Consider the following 18,702-nt stretch of genomic DNA (forward strand, 5'->3'; position numbering starts at 1 on the left):
ACAAAGTAGTTGAGCAGTTGTACATCTAATTAGCATTAGCATCACAACCTTCTTGCCGCCTCCCTGTGACGTCATTTCCTCTCCAACATGGCGCAAGAGGCAGGTCGCTGATGGCCATCGAACGGGATTGAAGCCCACTTTTTGTTTGTGTGTGTCTCTTTCTTTTCTCTTTTGTTCTGTCTTGGTTGCTGCTGGGGGATCAACGTTGCAGTGAGGGGAAGCCATCGTGTTGTGGGCAAAAGCCTCCCCCCACACCACCACCATCACCTCTCCTCTCCTGAGACGCATATACCGCGCCCCGATTCCGGTGCGTCATGTTTGAGGGCAAAAAGACGAAAAACATGTTCCTCACCAGAGCTTTGGAGAAGATTTTAGCTGACAAGGAGGTGAAGAAAGCCCACCACTCCCAGCTACGCAAAGCCTGCGAAGTGGCACTCGGTAAGTTGGCTTGTTTTTGCTTCTACCCACCCCACACCCCCTCCTCGACTTCTCGCCTTCGTGCTCATTGATTTAAACACGTCACGCAGCCCCTTTGGACTCATTAACAGGCTATTCCGCGACATGTTGTGATTATTTGGCCCGAAAAAACAAACACGCAAAAACGCCATTTTGTCTTGTTAGGTGACTTCCACGTAAGAAGCCCAAGAAACTCGTGCGTTTATCCCACATTCAACGCGGAAATTGTGCAACGGGGGGCTGTTCGTTTGCGGTGTTTTGGCGTGCCTGCAGACCACTAATGACACACTGTTGGCGACGTTGGCTGTTATCACTTCTCCCACTCACAAACGGCAATTATGAGCCGTTTAATCGCATGCTGTCAAGGCCACAAAGGAGCGGTGTGTCGGCGTCTCTTCCTGGTACGCTCGGTACTCAGTCGCCCTCTCTCACTCTTGACAGCGACACGTTAAATTTTCTCAGTTTTGTGCACGTTTTTAAGGGGTTAAACGACAGGTTTGTGGCGCAACATTATCACAAATTGTCATCGAAGCCGGGGATAAGGTGACAGCTGTCAGAGCAACGTTTAAGCTAGCACAAAGCCGCTCTCGGAAATAGACGAAACAACTTCCGGTTTGACTTAAAATTAAAATCTTTAGCACTATTTGTTAAATTTTTATAAAAATTCTTAGCCACCCAAATTAGCCAACTGAAACATTTTCAGTAGATTTCAAATCTAACCTTACTTATCCTGTAATTTAAATTAGGGACCAAACCATTTTAACACGATTTCAAAGATCTTATTTTGAAGTATATCTTATGTCGCGTCCGGTTTGCACGTTTCCATTCACACCACTTGTACACCAGGCGTATCCCCATTTCCAGTCTCTATTAATCACAATTTCCCCAGCTAAAATAGGAGCCATTTGTGTTTGAATCACACCGAAGATGTCTGCACAGTGTTATTCTGCACGGGCATTATTTATGACGCAGGCTGCTCGGGACAAATGAGGCTTTTGTCTTGTCAAGGGGTGTAATCCGATGCCCAGAGTGGACACAATGGCAGCATCTTGTAGAGCAGCCAACCACCTGTGTGAGGAGATCGGGTGACCTTGAGGGCCTAAACACACAAGCCTTGCTCTGTGTTGTTATTAAACCACCGATTTGTTGTCAATAAAGAAATGGTAGATGCAGAAAAATTCAAATAAAGCCTCATGCACTCTGACAAATGTGTGCAATGGTGTCACCACTTAACTGTGCAGAACGCGAAGAGTGAGCAGCAGCGCAGTCGTAGTATGTATATAATAGGGGTGTAAATCGCGGGTTTTGTCACGATACGATATCATATCGATACAAAGAAACACGATACGATATTTGCTAGAGATGCACCGATCCGATATCTGGATCGGATATCGGCCCCGATATCAACAAAATAGATGGATCGGGTCTCGGAAAATACAGCCGATCTGTGAGCCGATACTTTCCTTAATCTATTGGGACGCGGGCTACGTCATACGTCAGCAGCACGTGTGCCGCATGCCACGAGAGTTTTCTAAACAAACGCAAACATGGAGCGAACGTTCGCTTCTCTTCCCCGGGTTGCTAAGCGGACGTCAAACCCTGCGCGTTCGCTTCTCTTCGGGTTGCTAATGGGACGTCAAAGGCTGCGCGTTCGCTTCTCTCCCGAATGGGGGGGGGGGGGGGGCTGAGGCTAATCGGATGTCAAACGCTGCGTGTTCGCTTCTCTTCCGGGGGGGTGTTAATGGGACGTCAAACGCTTTGTGTGGCGGGCTCCATCTAGTATGGAAACTGAGAAGCTGAGCTCAAGCTTCTTGTGCGGGCCATATTCAATTATGTTTTCAGAATTTGCTGCGGGCCAATAAAAACTGGACCGTTAGTTTGGACACCCCTAATTTAGAGCAAAGAACTGTGTAGTCTGCCTGATGCCATTGCCTTTGGTCTTTTCTGTTCCACATGTAGAGTTATGTAGCTTGTTAAGTCAACCATAATATCGGATCGGTATCGGGTATCGACCGATACGCAAAGCCACGGCATCGGTATCCGTATCGGAACTGAAAAAGTCGGATCGGTGCATCTCTAATATTTGCAGATATCTTAAAGCCTGCTGTGATTCATTCACGATACATCGCAATATAGTGCTCTATGATCGATATATATATATATATTTTTAATAAAAAATATAGAGCAATATCCTGATTTATAACAATTCATACGCAAAATCAACAAAGTACTGCAAACTCTTTATTTACGAAATTACAAGAGTATTGTAGTATACAAAGTGCTTATTTTAACACTGAACTTTGATGTCGTGTTTTTTCTTTAAATGTGCGGCGAGATTTGTGCTCCCTGAATATTTGATCACTGCATGGGAGGATTTACAAACTGTACGTGTCTTGCCCGTTGAGCCATCTTTTCTTTGGAATCCAAAGTGCTTCCAAACAAATGACTTGAAGCCTAAAGGGGAGCAAATTTCCTCGTCTTTTTGGACACTAGCCTTAGCACCATCCCAGGAGCCGCGTACTAGTTGTCGACTCCCCTTTCACGTGCCTGCTCTGTTCACAACACAACACGCCGCTCACTGCTCCCGGAAAGAGGAAGCAAGCAACAATGAACTGGATTTCAAAATAAAGTCGCGTCTAATGTCCGAGGTCAAACACGGCGATATAAATCGATGATTACGTTTAGCATCGATGCCAATAAATCGTAGAGCATTGTATCGATTAATCGATCTGTATCGATGAATCGTTACACCCCTAGTATATACACATAAAAGGGTGACTGCCTGACCCAGAATACTGAGTGACTTACATAATCTAATACTCTCAGGGCTCAGACACATCTCTGCGCTGTCACTTAACATCTCTCGATGTGGATTTTCCATTTTACCGTTGTGTCTATTGCGACTGTACCTAATGCAGCACTTGGGAGTAATTGGAATAAGTCAAAGTCTGCTTTATTGTCAATTTCTTCACATGACAAGACACACAAAGAAATCGAAATTACGTTCCCACTATCCCACGGTGACAAGACATAGTGCACAAGATACATACAAGTAAACAACACAAAAAAATAAAAACAAAAAGGCACAAACAATGAATAAATAAGAGTGATGAATAAATAATAAATAAACAAATAACATAATAATTAAGAGGAGGAAAAATGGAGCAAGTGAGCATACAGCAGACAGTCATTGGGTTTTTTTTGGGTTGATTATGGTTCACTCATATTTGTTTCTCCGATATCTATAAGGCGAGTCACAGGGAGCGAGGCGAAAGGTTTGGGCAAGACAAAGCGCATCATCGTCATCCCTGCTCCCGCTCTGACCTTTTACTTGGAATGCCAAAGTGTCACCCGGCAGGCCTTCACTTCAGGAACGCTACGCTCTCGACAATGCACTTGTCCCTAATATTTTGACCTACTTTGTACCGCCGCTCCGAGCATGACGGTGGTGCCGATGGCACTACTGTCCCTCGGTAACATCCGCTCCTGCCGTATGGTTAGAAGCTCTTGCAGCCGGGTGTGCAACCACGATAAGCACCGGGCCATAAATAAAAAAGTGTTTGCCAAGCCATGGTCACCTCAAGACTCATGCAGCCTCAAAAGTGATCATTCATGTCACTTGAATGTTTTTTGACAAAGTGTACACACTTGAGCTCCTTATAATCCCAAAGGTGGCCCCGGTCTCCTGATAATGAGCTTGCGCTCCTGCTCATGTCAGCGTGTGTCAGGGCCCTCCCTCGCTCTCGACGCATAAATAATCCTTTCATCTATCCTGAAGATGATGCAGAATATATTTATTATTGCGTGTTTTTAAACTTGATCCCTCCATTCATTTTACATGATCTTGTGGACCTCCTTCAGTCCGGAGACGAACTATGAATTAAGTATTCCCACGTGTAGATGAGGAGGCGCTTTTATCACCATTTACTAGGGGTGTAAATCGCGGGTTTTGTCACGATACGATATAATATCGATACAAAGAACTACGATACGATGTTTGCCGATACCTTAAAGCCTGCTGCGATTCATTCACGATATATCGCGATATAGTGCTCTACGATCGATTTTTTTTTTTTTTTTTTTTTTTTATAAATAAAAAATATAGAACAATGATTTATAACAATTCATACGCAAAATCAACAAGGTACTGCAAACTCTTTATTTAGGAAATTACAAGAGTATTGCAGTATACAAAGTGCTTATTTTAACACTGAACTTTGATGTCGTGTTTTTTCTTTAAATGTGCGGCGAGATTTGTGCTCCCTGAATATTTGATCACCGCATGGCAGGATTTACAAACTGCACGTGTCTTGTCCGTTGAGCCATCTTTTCTTTGGAATCCAAAGTGCTTCCAAACGAATGACTTGAAGCCTAAAGGGAAGCAAATTTCTTCGTCTTTTTGGACACTAGCCATAGCACCAGTCCAGGAGCTGCGTAGTAGTTGTCGACTCCCCTTTCACGTGCCTGCTCTGCTCACAACACAACAACGCCGGGCGCACTGCTCCCGGAAAGAGGAAGCAAGCAACAATGAACTGGATTTCAAAATAAAGTTGCGTCTAATGTCCGAGGTCAAACACGGCGATATAAATCGACGTTTACGTTTAGCATCGATGCCAATAAATCGTAGAGCATTATATCGATTAATCGATGTGTATCGATGTATCGTTACACCCCTACTATTTACACTGCTTGTTTGGATCAACTGCCTTGATTGATTTTGATCAATATCGTTGTTGGCTGCCGAGTGGAATACATCACATTTAAAGAGGCAATTAGAAAGAAGCTACCTCGCACTATGTATGCCCAGACTCCAGAGGAGGCGAAATAGCGTGCCTGCTAGCTTGCATGCTTAGAATAGACTCCAGGTGAGCACACATGAAATGCAACACGGCAGTGTGACAAAACCCAAAGTTGTCGCCAAGTCAAGCCGCCCTAACTTAATGCTATTGAGCCTGGGAAACAGTTTTAGATGTTAAAAAAAACAAAAAAAATCATGCTGTATGTTTAAAGGCGAGTCGTGCTACTGGTTCCACAGTGTCGGTTGCTGTTTGGGAAGTACCTGCATTCCTTCATACTTGAAGGCCTTCAAAAAATGCCCGGGTGGCTGAATGATTAGCCAGCCGTGTCGCTTGCGACCTTCTCGTCTGCTTAAAAGCTCCTCACTTGTCGGACAGCCTTGTCCAATAATCAACACATTCGTCATATTGGCCTCATCGGCAGCCGCTTCAGGATTGGAGCAGTGTAACCATGGCAACAGTGTCCGGTGAAGATGAAACGGATCAATAGATATACTCTAAGTTCTGGACGCCCTTGGGAACAAGCAAAAACAAACGTCGCAATGGTGGAAGATGATTCTTGTGCAAATACGATTCACTTTCTGAGCCACTCGTCTTCAATTTGCCGTCTTTTGAAAGCACTCCGTTCGTTCTGTCGCTCTGGCCCGCTTTCGTCAAAGCTCCCCACCGCCTTCATGTTTGATGCAAAGAGTGGCTGGCGACTCTAATGACTTCACATGACAAAGCCCAGGGGCCCATGCAAGTGGGGGGGGGGGGGGGGGGGCATCTGGGATTTGACAATAAAACCCAGAGAAACTGTTGTTTCAAAAACTTGTTTCTCTTTTCTTTTTCAGAGGAAATCAAAGAGGAGTCAGGAAAATTAAGGTGAGTGTCTGCAAACAGAACACGGCGGCTGACTTAACAAATGTATACAAAGGCGCTGTGCAGAGTTCAACTCAAGGCTACTAGAACACTGCGTGCGTGTGTGTTGTCGAAGTGAGTTTTGTTGTTTCTCACATCCTTTATTCTCCCCACTGCGTTTGCGCGTGTTGCCAAGTTACGCCGTCCTCGGAATGAGCGTACATGAACCGCATTCCACCTTCACTCGAGCTGAGTTTTTGCAAGATTAACGTCCAAAAAAGAAATCTCTGATCCTCAGCAAGCCCCGACCTTGTTTTTATATCTGCCAGATGCTTTTTTGCGGCTAGCCTGCAGCGCTGTTTAAACGGCCGCTTTATTGGCAGTATTGCGCAAGATTACGAGTTCAGAGTGACAGGCCTGCTGGGATATGAAATTAACATTTGAGGCATCTTTAATTGAATACCATCAATGGAGGCAGTGACTCTATTGTCATGACGTTTGTAAACTTAAATTGATTCCAGCCACAATCTTTTTTCATTTTTGGTGTTGCCCTTCCAGCCTCCTCTTTGGCATCTCGCGGTGGGTCCTTGTGGTACTTAACAGGCTGAGCTCATCCCGCTTCGCTGCCAAGACATAAATACGAGCCCTCCCTTCACTGTGTCTGCGCTCATCAGGGCGTGGCGGCCGCTCTGGGGGATGCATTTGTAGCCTTCACAAAAAAAAAAAAAAATCACCAGAAGTCGGAAAAATAAATAAAAATCTTGCTCGGTCACTCGACGTAAGGGTTGAGCGGCTTATTCGTGGCTTGGAGATGCTTTCTCAGCATGAGAGCTGATTACCCAGCCCGCCCTCCTTAGATAGATTAAGTGAAGCACTCAACTGGACCCCAAGTTCAGCGCTTTAGCGTTTAGCATGCTAATGGGCGTCCGTCAAGGAATAGACAGAGAAAGAATGTCAAGTCACAACTTTGCTGTCAACACATGTCCATGGTTGGAATTACACAGAATTAAAAAGTCACAAAATTGAGATCGGTCTACAAAAAAAAACTTATCGTTAAAGCCGTTTGTTTATCCCCTGATTGTTCCAGCCCGCCCAGCGGAGATGGAAAATCGGGTTCGTCCACTTTGCCGCCAGTCAAATCCAAGACCAACTTCATCGAAGCCGACAAGTACTTCTTGCCGTTCGAGCTGGCATGCCAGTCCAAATGTCCTCGCATCGTCATCACCTCGCTCGACTGTTTACAGGTTAGTGCTTTGACACGTCTTTCAGCGTTCCGCTCTAGTCTCAGGCCGTCATTGGTTTTATTTATTGTCCTTATAGAAGCTGATTGCGTACGGCCACCTGACCGGCAGTGCGCCGGACAGCACAGCCCCGGGCAAGAAGCTCATCGACCGCATCATCGAGACCATCTGCGCCTGCTTTCAGGGCCCGCAGACGGACGAGGGAGTGCAGCTACAAATCATCAAGGTGGGGGACCCCCCCCCCCAAGAAAATTGTCCTCTCTTGCCGTGCTGCTGATGACGGCGCTCCCCGTTTCAGGCGCTGCTGACGGCGGTGACGTCGCAGCACATCGAGATCCACGAGGGTACCGTGCTGCAGGCCGTGCGCACCTGCTACAACATCTACCTGGCCAGCAAGAACCTCATCAACCAGACCACCGCCAAGGCCACACTGACGCAGATGCTCAACGTTATCTTCGCTCGCATGGAGAACCAAGCAGTACGTCCCCACGCCCGCCCGCTCATCCGCCGACTGCGCACACACAAACACACAACTTCCCGGTTTCATCCACTGTCGGACGTGTTGCCTTGCTCTAATGTCATCTTTTTCTTTTTGAATGACACTTTTCCCCTCCTCCTCCTCCTCACCTACCTCCCCCCCTTCCCTCCCTGTGGGACACATAGCTTACAAATCACAAGCTATCTTGGTCTCTGGCCTCCAGAAAGCGTGACCGCCAGGTAAAGAAAAGCGTGCAGGACTGCCGTGAACTTTTCCTCCCTTTTTTTTTTTTTTCTTTCTTCTTTTTCTTTCTCTCCACTTGCCTGACCCACAAAGTCTCCAGTGCGCCTCTCTTGTGTTTCCTCCTCCCTCCTCCAACTTCCTCCTTCTCCATCCATCCATCCAGTTTGCCGTATTCTTGCCGCACGTCGATTCACTCCATCGTTTGTGCCACTTTGAACTTCACATAGTTACACCAAGGGAGTGTTAAAAATACTAGAAATAATCATCAATAAATGCTAAAAAAAATATTCACACGGAGCATTAACAGACACTCGGGCCTGGGTGGTATTTAAACAATGAGCTTAGTTTGTTTGCGCTGCCTCGGAGGTGTCTGGCCCGGACGCTCAATGCTAATAGCATCAGTCAAGATGTCAGCTTCATTTGGCAGTTTTGCAGACATGATGAATTTAAGGCCATCACTCGTCATTGTTTTGTGTGCTTGTGACTCACGTCTCCTTCACTCGTTGTGCCTTTTTTCTTTTTCCATCCTAAATTTTGAATCGCTCAGTGCACTTGAACGCATCATGGGCTGTTAGTTGAGCTTGGCTGAAGGAATGTCTACTGCTTGCTCTCTCCGGTTTGTTTGTTTGTTTGTTTGTTTGTTTGTTTGTGTTTGCCACCTAGTAGCACCATCTGTATCGGCGCGCACAAGCTAGCAGCGCACTGCTCATTGGCAAAGCGACGTCATCGACTGGCATGTAGTCGTTCATATTCGCATACGTACGTATGAAGGATTTTAGAAAGGCTGCGTTGAGAAGAAATGAAAATATTGCAATATAAAGTTTTTTTTTTTTAACGAACACACCACATTGCCAGTTTAATTTAGGATGTCTGGCTGTGACGTGGAAAAAGCGTTCAGGAGCCTTAAGGGAACGCAAATATTCTTCCAAGTTTTTTAATTGAACAATGTATTAATCTCTCTTTTTTTTCTCTGTGTGCATGTGTGTGGTTGAATTTGTTTTAACGCACGTATGCGACCCCCCCACCTCGCGTCCCGTCAATTAGTTGCAGGAGGCAAAACAGCTGGAACGAGAGCGGCTCCGGCAGCACGCCGAACCGGACTCGCCTCAAATCCACACGCCGCCCAAGGCTCCCACCCGGGAGGCCAACGGTCCCATCACCACCCCGAGCATCACCGCCCCATCCACCCCGACATCGCCTTCCACGCCGGCGCCACAGGCCGACGATGAGGGCGGAGGCGGGAGCAACAGCCACTCTTCGCCCAGAGAGTGCCGGCCCGTCTACGAGAGCCCCGATCCGGAAAACGGCTCCGACTTCTGCATGGCGGAGAACGAACAGACGGAGGCCGACCAAGCCGCGGCGGCACAGAGTAAGATGGCGGCTCTCGACGATTCATTGAATAAAAAAAAGCCGCCCATGTCTCTCGCCAGGCCAGGCCAGGCCCATTTTGTTGTGTAATAATGTTTAACGTGACATTGTGTATGTGTTTTTGTTTTTTGTTTCTTTTCTTTCAGATGCAGCAGGTGAGGAGGATGAGGAGGAGGAGAATCTAGTACGGCCTAATTATGAGGAGAAAGCCCAGGAGATCGTGCAGAGCATCCTGCAGGAGGTGGTCAACACTGTGGCAGGAGGTAAGACTCCCATTCAGATGACACTCCGCGGTCTGAATCAAAATGGTAGCCCAAGGCCACTGCTGTCCAAAAGGTGGCCCTCATTAAATGACCCTCGCTCTCTTTGGCAGGTAACTGCCTGGACCCAACCCACCTCTGCACGGACGCCAAAGAGCCACCAGGCGAGGGCGAGCACACAGAGGTGGATGCGGGGCCACCCGGGGCAGTCCCACAGGCTGTCCAGAACTCGCTGGAGGACGAGAGCACGCTGGCGAGCGATGGCGAGCACGTTCACGCCAACGGCATCCCCGGCACGCCCATCTCGGCTAGCTTTGCGCCGTCGCTGCCTGATGACAGGCTGTCCCTCTCATCCACTGACACTCAGGTGCAACGAGCTGATCATACCTTGTTGCCCTACTTAATTGTCACAATAAAAAAAATACACAAAAAATAAAGAGGCAAAAAAATCCTGTGTTAGGAATCGGGAGCGACGCCGGGACAGCCGCCGGGTGCCAAGTTCTCTCACATCCTCCAGAAAGATGCCTTCCTGGTTTTTCGCTCGCTCTGCAAGCTGTCCATGAAACCTCTGTCGGACGGCCCGCCCGACCCAAAGTAAGTCAGCCTTGTCCACTAGATTTGAATCACGCCTTTCAAAATGGATTAACGGGTTCTGTCCATTCAGGTCTCACGAGCTGCGCTCCAAGGTGCTGTCGCTGCAGCTGCTGCTGTCCATCCTGCAGAACGCCGGGCCCATCTTCAAGACCAACGAGATGTTCATCAATGCCATCAAGCAGTACCTGTGCGTGGCGCTCTCTAAGAACGGCGTGTCGTCCGTGCCTGAGGTCTTCGAGCTGTCACTGTCCATCTTCCTCACGCTGCTCTCGCACTTTAAGACGCACCTCAAGATGCAAATCGAGGTGAAGAGCGGCGCCAGCTAAGCCGTACAGAGACGGCGTGACCCACTGATGATTACTTGCCTTGTTCTCCAGGTTTTCTTCAAGGAGATTTTCCTCTACATCCTGGAGACTTCCACGAGCTCTTACGACCACAAGTGGATGGTCATCCAGACCCTCACCAGAATATGTGCAGGTCTGACTTCGATGTAGACATGACGACGCGCAAGGGTGACCGTGAGTTGTGACCCGCTTGTTTTTGTCCTTCAGACGCTCAGAGCGTGGTGGACATCTACGTCAACTACGACTGTGACTTGAACGCCGCCAACATCTTCGAGAGGCTCGTCAACGACCTCTCAAAAATAGCGCAGGGACGCGGTGGCCATGAGCTGGGCACCACGCCCCCGCAGGTGATCACCACTCCGTACAAGTATTCATCCAGAATTGGGTCTCGATTATGACCATGACACATTCACGTCGTCCGCAGGAGCTGACCTTGCGGAAAAAAGGCCTTGAATGCCTGGTGTCCATTTTGAAATGTATGGTGGAGTGGAGCAAGGACCAGTATGTTAACCCCAACTCCCAAACGAGCCTTGGTAAGTGCTGAGATGTTATTTGCCAAAGGTGGAGCCCAAACAAAAGAACGTGTGTTCCATAAGCTCAGAAAGCATTCCTCTGGCTAAGCTGTCAAGGCTAACCAGCTAACTCATTAGCGTGTGGAGCAGCAAAATATGTGAAAGCTGTCAAGGAGCCATTTTCTTTTTTTTTTACCTTGTAACTGTGTTTTATTTTCTCCCCTTTTGGACATGACTTTAAAGCCAAAACAGGTAATAGTAGCATTAGCACAAGTGCTTTTTAGTGCAATTAAAAGGATGGCTTTAGTGGCGTGTCTGTCTGTGCTTTTTGTAATTAGATAACATTCGGACGGCGGGCAAAATGACAGCTCACGTTACCGTGACGACACCATGCTGAATGTTTTAAAGGGTTTCCGATACGCCAACGCAAGTGCTGGGTTGCAGCTCTTCTACGTGACCTTGTGTCTGCTATCGTGATAGTTACAATCGATTTAATGTAATAGCAAAATATAAATATTTTAAATGAGTCGTCGTACCTTGATACTGTTGTGCTTACGCCTTGTTTAGTTTCCCCGTTTTAGTTAATGTCCCTCAATGTCGGCCGTATTTGTCGTGACCGCCCAATTGGCCTTGCCCGCCTTCTCCCCCAGGCCAAGAGAAGCCGTCGGAGCAGGAGAGCAGCGAGACTCGGGCCCCCGAGACCATCAACCGCTACGGCAGCATCAACTCGCTGGACTCCACCGCCTCGTCGGGCATCGGCAGCTACAGCACACAGATGTCCGGCACGGATAACCCCGAGCAGTTTGAGGTCCTCAAGCAGCAGAAGGAGATCATCGAGCAGGGCATTGACCTGTATGTTGCAGTCTTGATTGTATTATTTATACCGCTTTAATAATGCTGCTGGTCGATATTATTTTTAACAACCACTGCCCTGTAGGTTCAACAAGAAACCAAAGAGGGGCATTCAGTACCTTCAAGAGCAAGGCATGCTGGGTACAACCCCAGAGGACCTGGCTCAGTTCCTGCACCAAGAGGAGCGCCTTGATTCAGTGAGGCCCGATTATTTTTTTTTAGATGTTAGTCGTTACGTTGACATTCCAATCATGTGACTCCGCTGTGTTTGCCGTGCTGCCCGCACTGCCGCAGACTCAAGTTGGGGAGTTTCTCGGTGATAACGAGCGCTTCAACAAGGAGGTGATGTACGCCTATGTGGATCAAATGGACTTCCAAGGCAAAGACTTTGTGTCGGCGCTGAGGATGTTCCTGGAGGGCTTCCGGCTGCCCGGCGAGGCTCAGAAGATTGACCGGCTCATGGAGAAATTCGCCGCCAGATACCTCGAATGCAATCAGGGGTGAGCCGGGCAAACGTCAACCAGCGCTCGATGACGCCATCGAGTTCATTGTTGGGAAATTGCTTTGCCTGCAGGCAAACCCTCTTTGCCAGCGCAGACACCGCCTACGTACTTGCCTACTCCATCATTATGCTGACGACAGACCTTCACAGTCCACAAGTACGTACGCCACCTCCAGATGATTAAGGACAGCAATCGCAATTTTTTTTCTTCTTCTTCTTCCTGAAAAGGTGAAGAACAAAATGACCAAGGAGCAGTACATCAAGATGAACCGCGGCATCAACGACAGCAAGGATCTGCCCGAGGAGTACCTGTCGGCCATCTATGACGAGATCGCTGGCAAGAAGATAGCCATGAAGGAGACTAAAGAGCTTACCATCAAGTCCAGCAAGCAGAGTAAGTGTTGTCAGCTAGTAGCTTAAAGCAAAAAAAGATTCTAATTTATATTTCCTCCTCTAGGCGTTGCCAGTGAGAAGCAGCGGCGTCTGCTGTACAACGTGGAGATGGAGCAGATGGCCAAGACGGCAAAAGCTCTAATGGAGGCCGTCAGCCACGTGCAGGCGCCCTTCACTAGCGCCACCCACCTGGAGCACGTGCGGCCCATGTTCAAGGTAGGACAGGTCGTCATCGGACGCCCATCGAGATCTGCGCTCACTTTCTGCTGCTGTCGTCCTCAGTTGGCGTGGACGCCCTTCCTGGCCGCCTTCAGCGTGGGCCTCCAGGACTGTGATGACACCGACGTGGCCTCGCTGTGTCTGGAAGGGATCCGCTGCGCCATCAGAATAGCGTGCATCTTCTCCATACAGGTTACAAATCAGAATTGTGTACTGTATGTGACAAAAAAAATAAACTAGTTTATTTTATGATTTTTTTTCCCCCCCTTAGTTGGAAAGGGACGCCTACGTGCAAGCACTGGCCAGGTTCACGCTGCTTACCGCCAGCTCGGGCATTTCCGAAATGAAGCAGAAGAACATCGATACCATCAAGACGCTCATCACGGTGGCACACACTGACGGAAACTACCTGGGCAACTCCTGGCACGAGGTTGCCCCCCTTTAAAAGTTTTTATTATTATTAAATCTCAACAACTATACTTGCTTGAGGACACTGAGTTAATGAACTTTTTTCTTTAGATCATGAAGTGCATCAGTCAGCTGGAGCTGGCGCAGCTCATCGGCACAGGCGTGAAGGCGCGCTACATTTCGGGGACTGTGCGGGGCAAGGAGGGCATCATGGCCAGCACTAGGGAGCAGAGCAACGACGAGTACCTGGGCCTGGGTAAGTCAGCATTTGGTCCAAAGTCTCATAAGTGTTGCTAACCGTTCCCTCCGCTGTGCAGTTGGCGGCACGGTGGATCGCAAGCAGATTGCCAGCATCCAGGAATCCATCGGCGAGACCAGCTCTCAGTCAGTGGTGGTGGCTGTGGACAGGTGGGTGGAAAAAATCACATTGATAACTATCATAGACATATATGGGACTTACATTAAAACCTTTTTTCTTCTTCAGAATATTCACAGGATCGACCAGACTTGATGGCAATGCCATAGGTGAGTCGAGGACTGGCCATTAGCAGCATAAAATATTGTGTTGTCTGATGCAAAAGCAATTTCAAATCACTATGGGATCCGTATGCAATGGCGTCCATCTTTGTTTTTGTCTGATGTCCATAACTATCCTCAGTGGATTTTGTGCGCTGGCTGTGCGCCGTGTCCATGGATGAGCTGGCCTCGCCCACGCACCCGCGCATGTTCAGCCTGCAGAAGATCGTGGAGATCTCCTACTACAACATGGGACGTATCCGACTACAGTGGTCCAGGATTTGGGAAGTCATTGGGGACCACTTCAACAAGGTGGGCCGCAATTTAGCAGCATTAGAACAGTTGGAGTGTTTTTTTATCCTCGTATCTATTTTGCAGTGCGTCGTTTTCTGGCTTTGATTAAATGCCGCTCTGGTCTTTCAGGTGGGCTGCAACTCCAATGAAGACGTGGCCATTTTTGCCGTGGACTCACTCCGGCAGCTGTCCATGAAGTTCCTGGAGAAGGGCGAGCTGGCCAACTTCCGCTTTCAGAAGGATTTTCTGAGGCCCTTCGAGCACATCATGAAGAAGAACAGGTGCGTTGACGACGACAATGATGATGGTTCTTGGCTCTCTCTTATCTCTCTTGTGTCTACAGATCTCCTACCATCAGGGACATGGTGGTGCGCTGCATCGCCCAGATGGTCAACTCCCAGGCGGCCAACATCCGATCGGGCTGGAAGAACATCTTCTCCGTCTTCCACCTGGCGGCGTCCGACCAGGACGAGAGCATCGTGGAGCTGGCCTTTCAGACCACGGGACACATCGTCAGTGAGTGTCACGAACGGTGCACCCCGCCGGACCTTACGATTCGTCGCTGACTTTGTCTTTCCGTCATCGCCAGCGAATGTATTCGAGAAGCACTTTGCGGCCACCATTGATTCCTTCCAGGACGCCGTCAAGTGCCTGTCGGAGTTCGCGTGCAACGCCGCCTTTCCCGACACCAGCATGGAAGCCATCCGCCTCATCCGACACTGCGCCAAATACGTCTCGGGGAGGCCACAGGTGGGTGTTGCCGTGGCGACCGCGTTGCCAGCCAGATCCACTACTTGTCTCTGCGTGTCCAAATGTGGCTAACTTGCGTGGCAGGCCTTCAAAGACTACACCAGTGATGACATGAATGTAGCGCCGGAAGACCGCGTATGGGTGCGAGGCTGGTTCCCCATCCTCTTCGAGCTGTCCTGCATCATCAACAGGTGCAAGCTGGATGTACGAACCAGGTACATGGGCCCCACCAGTTTCCAGGCCACTAAATTGAAGCATTGAGTTCATCAATGAAGCATTTTTGTTTGTCCTTGTTCAGGGGGTTGACGGTGATGTTTGAAGTGATGAAGACGTACGGGCACACTTTCGAGAAGCACTGGTGGCAAGACCTGTTCCGAATCGTCTTCAGAATCTTCGACAACATGAAGCTGCCCGAGCAGCAGACTGAGGTACGTCTGTCACGCCATCACAAGGACAGATATGAAAGTGATCAGCAAAAAAGCCAATGTCGGCTGATTTGATTGCTTGGCCGGATAAGTCTTGTTGCCCCCCCCCCACCCACGCAGAAAGCAGAGTGGATGACCACCACCTGCAACCACGCACTTTACGCCATCTGTGACGTATTCACGCAGTACTTTGAGTCCCTCAGCGACGTGTTGCTGGATGACATTTTAGCTCAGCTCTACTGGTGTGTGCAGCAAGGTGAGTGTTCAGAAGGCAGCGATTATGCTTTAAAGGGATTTTTATTTTTTGGCAACTACTAAATCCTCCATTTTGTGCGCAGACAACGAGCAGCTAGCCCGCTCGGGCACTAACTGCCTGGAGAACGTGGTCATCCTGAACGGCGAGAAATTCTCCGCCGAGACATGGGACAAGACGTGCAACTGCATGCTGGACATCTTCAAAACCACCATCCCGCACGCGTAAGCCATATTTAACCACCCTCCCCCTTCCATTCTAAATGTGTGATGAATGCTGTGTTTGCCTCAGACTGCTAACGTGGAGACCAGCAGAAGGCGAGCACTTCGACAAGCAGCTGGTGAGACTAGCCTATTTCCACTTAGATCAGTTCGCATTTGATCTTCATCATGCCATCTCCCCTCAGGATTCCATTTCTCTGAAGTCCTTGGACGACCAGCGCTCTGTCGGCAGCGTGGAGAGCCGTCGCCAGAGCCAGCAGAGTGGCGTCACCTCCACCCCCGGCGAGGACGTCAACAGGGGCAGAAACTCCATCAGTGAGTGGAGGGCATTACATAAAGCCAAGGTCCAAGTGGCCAATTCTCATTTTATGCTCATTCTTGTGGGAAAGGAGAGGCCACTGCCTCACAACGAACGTCACGTTCCGCTCGAAAGGCGATTTTGTGACCATGAACTTTGGTGCTCCGCAGGGTTGCAGGAGCAGCGCTTGTTTGCCGCCTTGCTCATCAAGTGCGTGGTGCAGCTGGAGCTCATCCAGACTATCGACAACATCGTCTTCTTCCCGGCCACCAGCAAGAAGGAAGATGCTGAAAACTTTGCCGCAGCGCAGGTGCCGACATAAATATTAATTTCTTTGATTCTGCTAAATATTGTCAAGCTGTACTAAAAAAAACAAAAAAACGCCACCCTTGTATCTTCTTTCCCAAAGCGCAATGCGGCCTGCGCGTCAGACGTGGTGGCGGAGGCGCCAGACCAGGGTATGTTCCGCTACCTGACGTCACAGCAGCTCTTCAAGCTGCTGGACTGCCTGATGGAGTCGCACCGCTTCGCCAAGTCCTTCAACTCCAACAACGAGCAGAGGACGCTGCTGTGGAAAGCGGGTAACTCTTGCTGCGCCACTGCTAAGTTCGGCGTAAGTGCGTGTGCGTGACCGACCTCTCGCATGTGCGTTGTAGGGTTCAAAGGCAAGTCCAAGCCCAACCTGTTAAAGCAGGAGACGGGCAGTCTGGCGTGCGGCCTGCGCATCCTCTTCCGCATGTACACGGATGAAACGCGGCGGGACGCCTGGGAAGAAGTCCAGAGACGACTGTTAGAGTAAGGACGCAGACGCAGCCCATCGCAATCATGTATCACTTTTTTCACCAACATTTTTTTTTTGTGTGTGTTCAGCGTGTGCGGCGAGGCAGTGGCCTACTTCTTGGCGTTGACCTCGGAGAGCCACAGGGAGGCCTGGACCAACCTCCTTCTCCTCTTCCTCACCAAGGTTCTGAAGATCAACGACCAAAGGGTGGGTTCACACAAATACCACTCAAACACGCTAACACGCACTGTATTTACTCAACTGCAATTGGTTAAAAGATAAAAAGAAAGCGCCAATGCTATCTGTACATTAGCCCGCCTATGGCACTTCCCATTATGCATTTAGCTAAGCAGACTTTAAGACGTCTCTCCCATTCAGTTCAAGGCTCATGCATCACGGTACTACCCGCTGCTATGCGAGATCATGCAGTTGGACCTCATCCCAGAGCTGCGCGCCGTCCTGAGGAAATTTTACTTGCGGATCGGCTCAGTATTCGGCATCGCACCCGAGCCGCAACCCCGGCCGGCGCTATTGGAGAACTGCGCCGACCCGAAGGCGGCGGAGGAAGCTCAATAACGCCACCTGGCTGCAGCCTCCAGCCCTCCATCGACCTTGGCTATCAGCACGAAAAAAACAAAACAGTCTGGTTTGTAGCGATTTCCTCCTCCGCCACCATATCTCCGAGCTGCTCAGACGGAAATATTTTAAAAATTTAAAAAATGTGCTTCTTACTGTATATTCAATGTAACTGAATGATTGCAAAGACATACTCAAAAACCATGATGAAATGTCACCTCTCTCTCTCTCTGCACCCCTATGTGGTCAACATTCATATGTATAGATGTAAGAATCTGATGACACTAGATTTTTTTTATTCTATTCTATTCTATTATCATTCATCACTGCACTTGAGCTCCATTCGGAATGCACTGGAGATTTGACATTTTACCCCTCCGCTCCAGATTTGACTGTAACATATCACCAGTAAGTGAAGGCTGCATTAAATTATTCCATTTTCAATGTTGGTTTTGTTTTGTTTTTAACTGGAAGACTAGATGCTAGCTGCTTAAAAAAAACTAAAGACTAATTGCTATTAGTCTGTTTTCATTTTTTACTTTAGTTTTCATGTGTGTATAAAAAATCAAAAATAATATATTTAATTTTGTCTTGGGTTTTGGGAGGTAGTGATGTGTATAGAGAGAGAGAGAGAGAGGATAAATGAGTGATGTTAGCTGTGCTTTATGTGCGAATGGGATGCATTCCTGCTCATGGGTGTAGAAAACAAATGTATATGATGCAGCAATGTAAAGTTTTCTATGTTGCAAAAAAGATATGTACAAATTTGTGTACATCCTCTGGCATTCTAATCAGGTTCTAGGTCAATAAAGTTTTTTTGAACTTGGTTCATTTGAATTGTCACTTATTTCCACTCAGCTATATTATGTTAAGAATGAAAATTAGAAGAATATGCAGATTGCTTTTTATTTATGAAAAAGGAGCTAATACAGTAATCCCTCATTTATCGCGGATAATTGGTTCCAAACACCACCCACGATAAGTGAAATCGGCAAAGTAGGGTCACCCGCTCATCTGTACATTTTTTGTGTGTCAATAAATGTATATGATGAAACCATTTCAAAGTCCCAATGATTATCTTC

At 48.3% G+C, this 18,702-nt stretch overlaps 1 protein-coding gene and 1 long non-coding RNA gene across 3 annotated transcripts; one reads left to right on the forward strand and one right to left on the reverse strand.

Annotated features, from left to right (window-relative positions):
* The first annotated feature begins 58 nt into the window (after positions 1-58).
* On the forward strand, positions 59-18,447 carry arfgef1 (ADP-ribosylation factor guanine nucleotide-exchange factor 1 (brefeldin A-inhibited)). 2 transcript variants are annotated; one of them, XM_061266005.1, is made up of 40 exons: positions 59-438; positions 6,086-6,116; positions 7,180-7,336; positions 7,413-7,559; positions 7,632-7,811; positions 7,997-8,050; positions 9,099-9,423; positions 9,569-9,685; positions 9,796-10,049; positions 10,143-10,276; positions 10,347-10,581; positions 10,654-10,753; positions 10,828-10,967; positions 11,045-11,153; positions 11,783-11,984; positions 12,070-12,181; positions 12,279-12,484; positions 12,559-12,643; positions 12,715-12,880; positions 12,944-13,095; positions 13,162-13,290; positions 13,370-13,528; positions 13,618-13,762; positions 13,824-13,914; positions 13,991-14,031; positions 14,165-14,334; positions 14,446-14,597; positions 14,660-14,832; positions 14,906-15,066; positions 15,151-15,281; positions 15,365-15,494; positions 15,612-15,747; positions 15,830-15,968; positions 16,036-16,084; positions 16,151-16,280; positions 16,434-16,573; positions 16,673-16,844; positions 16,920-17,058; positions 17,134-17,251; positions 17,423-18,447. In XM_061266005.1, the coding sequence occupies exons 1-40, from the start codon at positions 315-317 to the stop codon at positions 17,618-17,620; spliced, it is 5,733 nt and encodes a 1,910-aa protein (XP_061121989.1). In that variant the 5' UTR covers positions 59-314; the 3' UTR covers positions 17,621-18,447. The 2 variants fall into 2 exon arrangements, with proteins under 2 accessions (XP_061121989.1, XP_061121990.1); XM_061266006.1 differs by lacking the exon at positions 7,997-8,050.
* LOC133143833 (uncharacterized) lies at positions 15,770-17,233 on the reverse strand. The gene is made up of 2 exons (XR_009710493.1): positions 17,111-17,233; positions 15,770-17,028 (listed from the first exon to the last, which is right to left on the reverse strand). It is a non-coding gene; the product is annotated as an uncharacterized LOC133143833 (long non-coding RNA).
* Positions 18,448-18,702: the final 255 nt, after the last annotated feature.

Source organism: Syngnathus typhle, linkage group LG19 (assembly GCF_033458585.1).
Source record: "Syngnathus typhle isolate RoL2023-S1 ecotype Sweden linkage group LG19, RoL_Styp_1.0, whole genome shotgun sequence".
Classification (NCBI taxonomy): Eukaryota; Metazoa; Chordata; class Actinopteri; order Syngnathiformes; family Syngnathidae; genus Syngnathus; species Syngnathus typhle.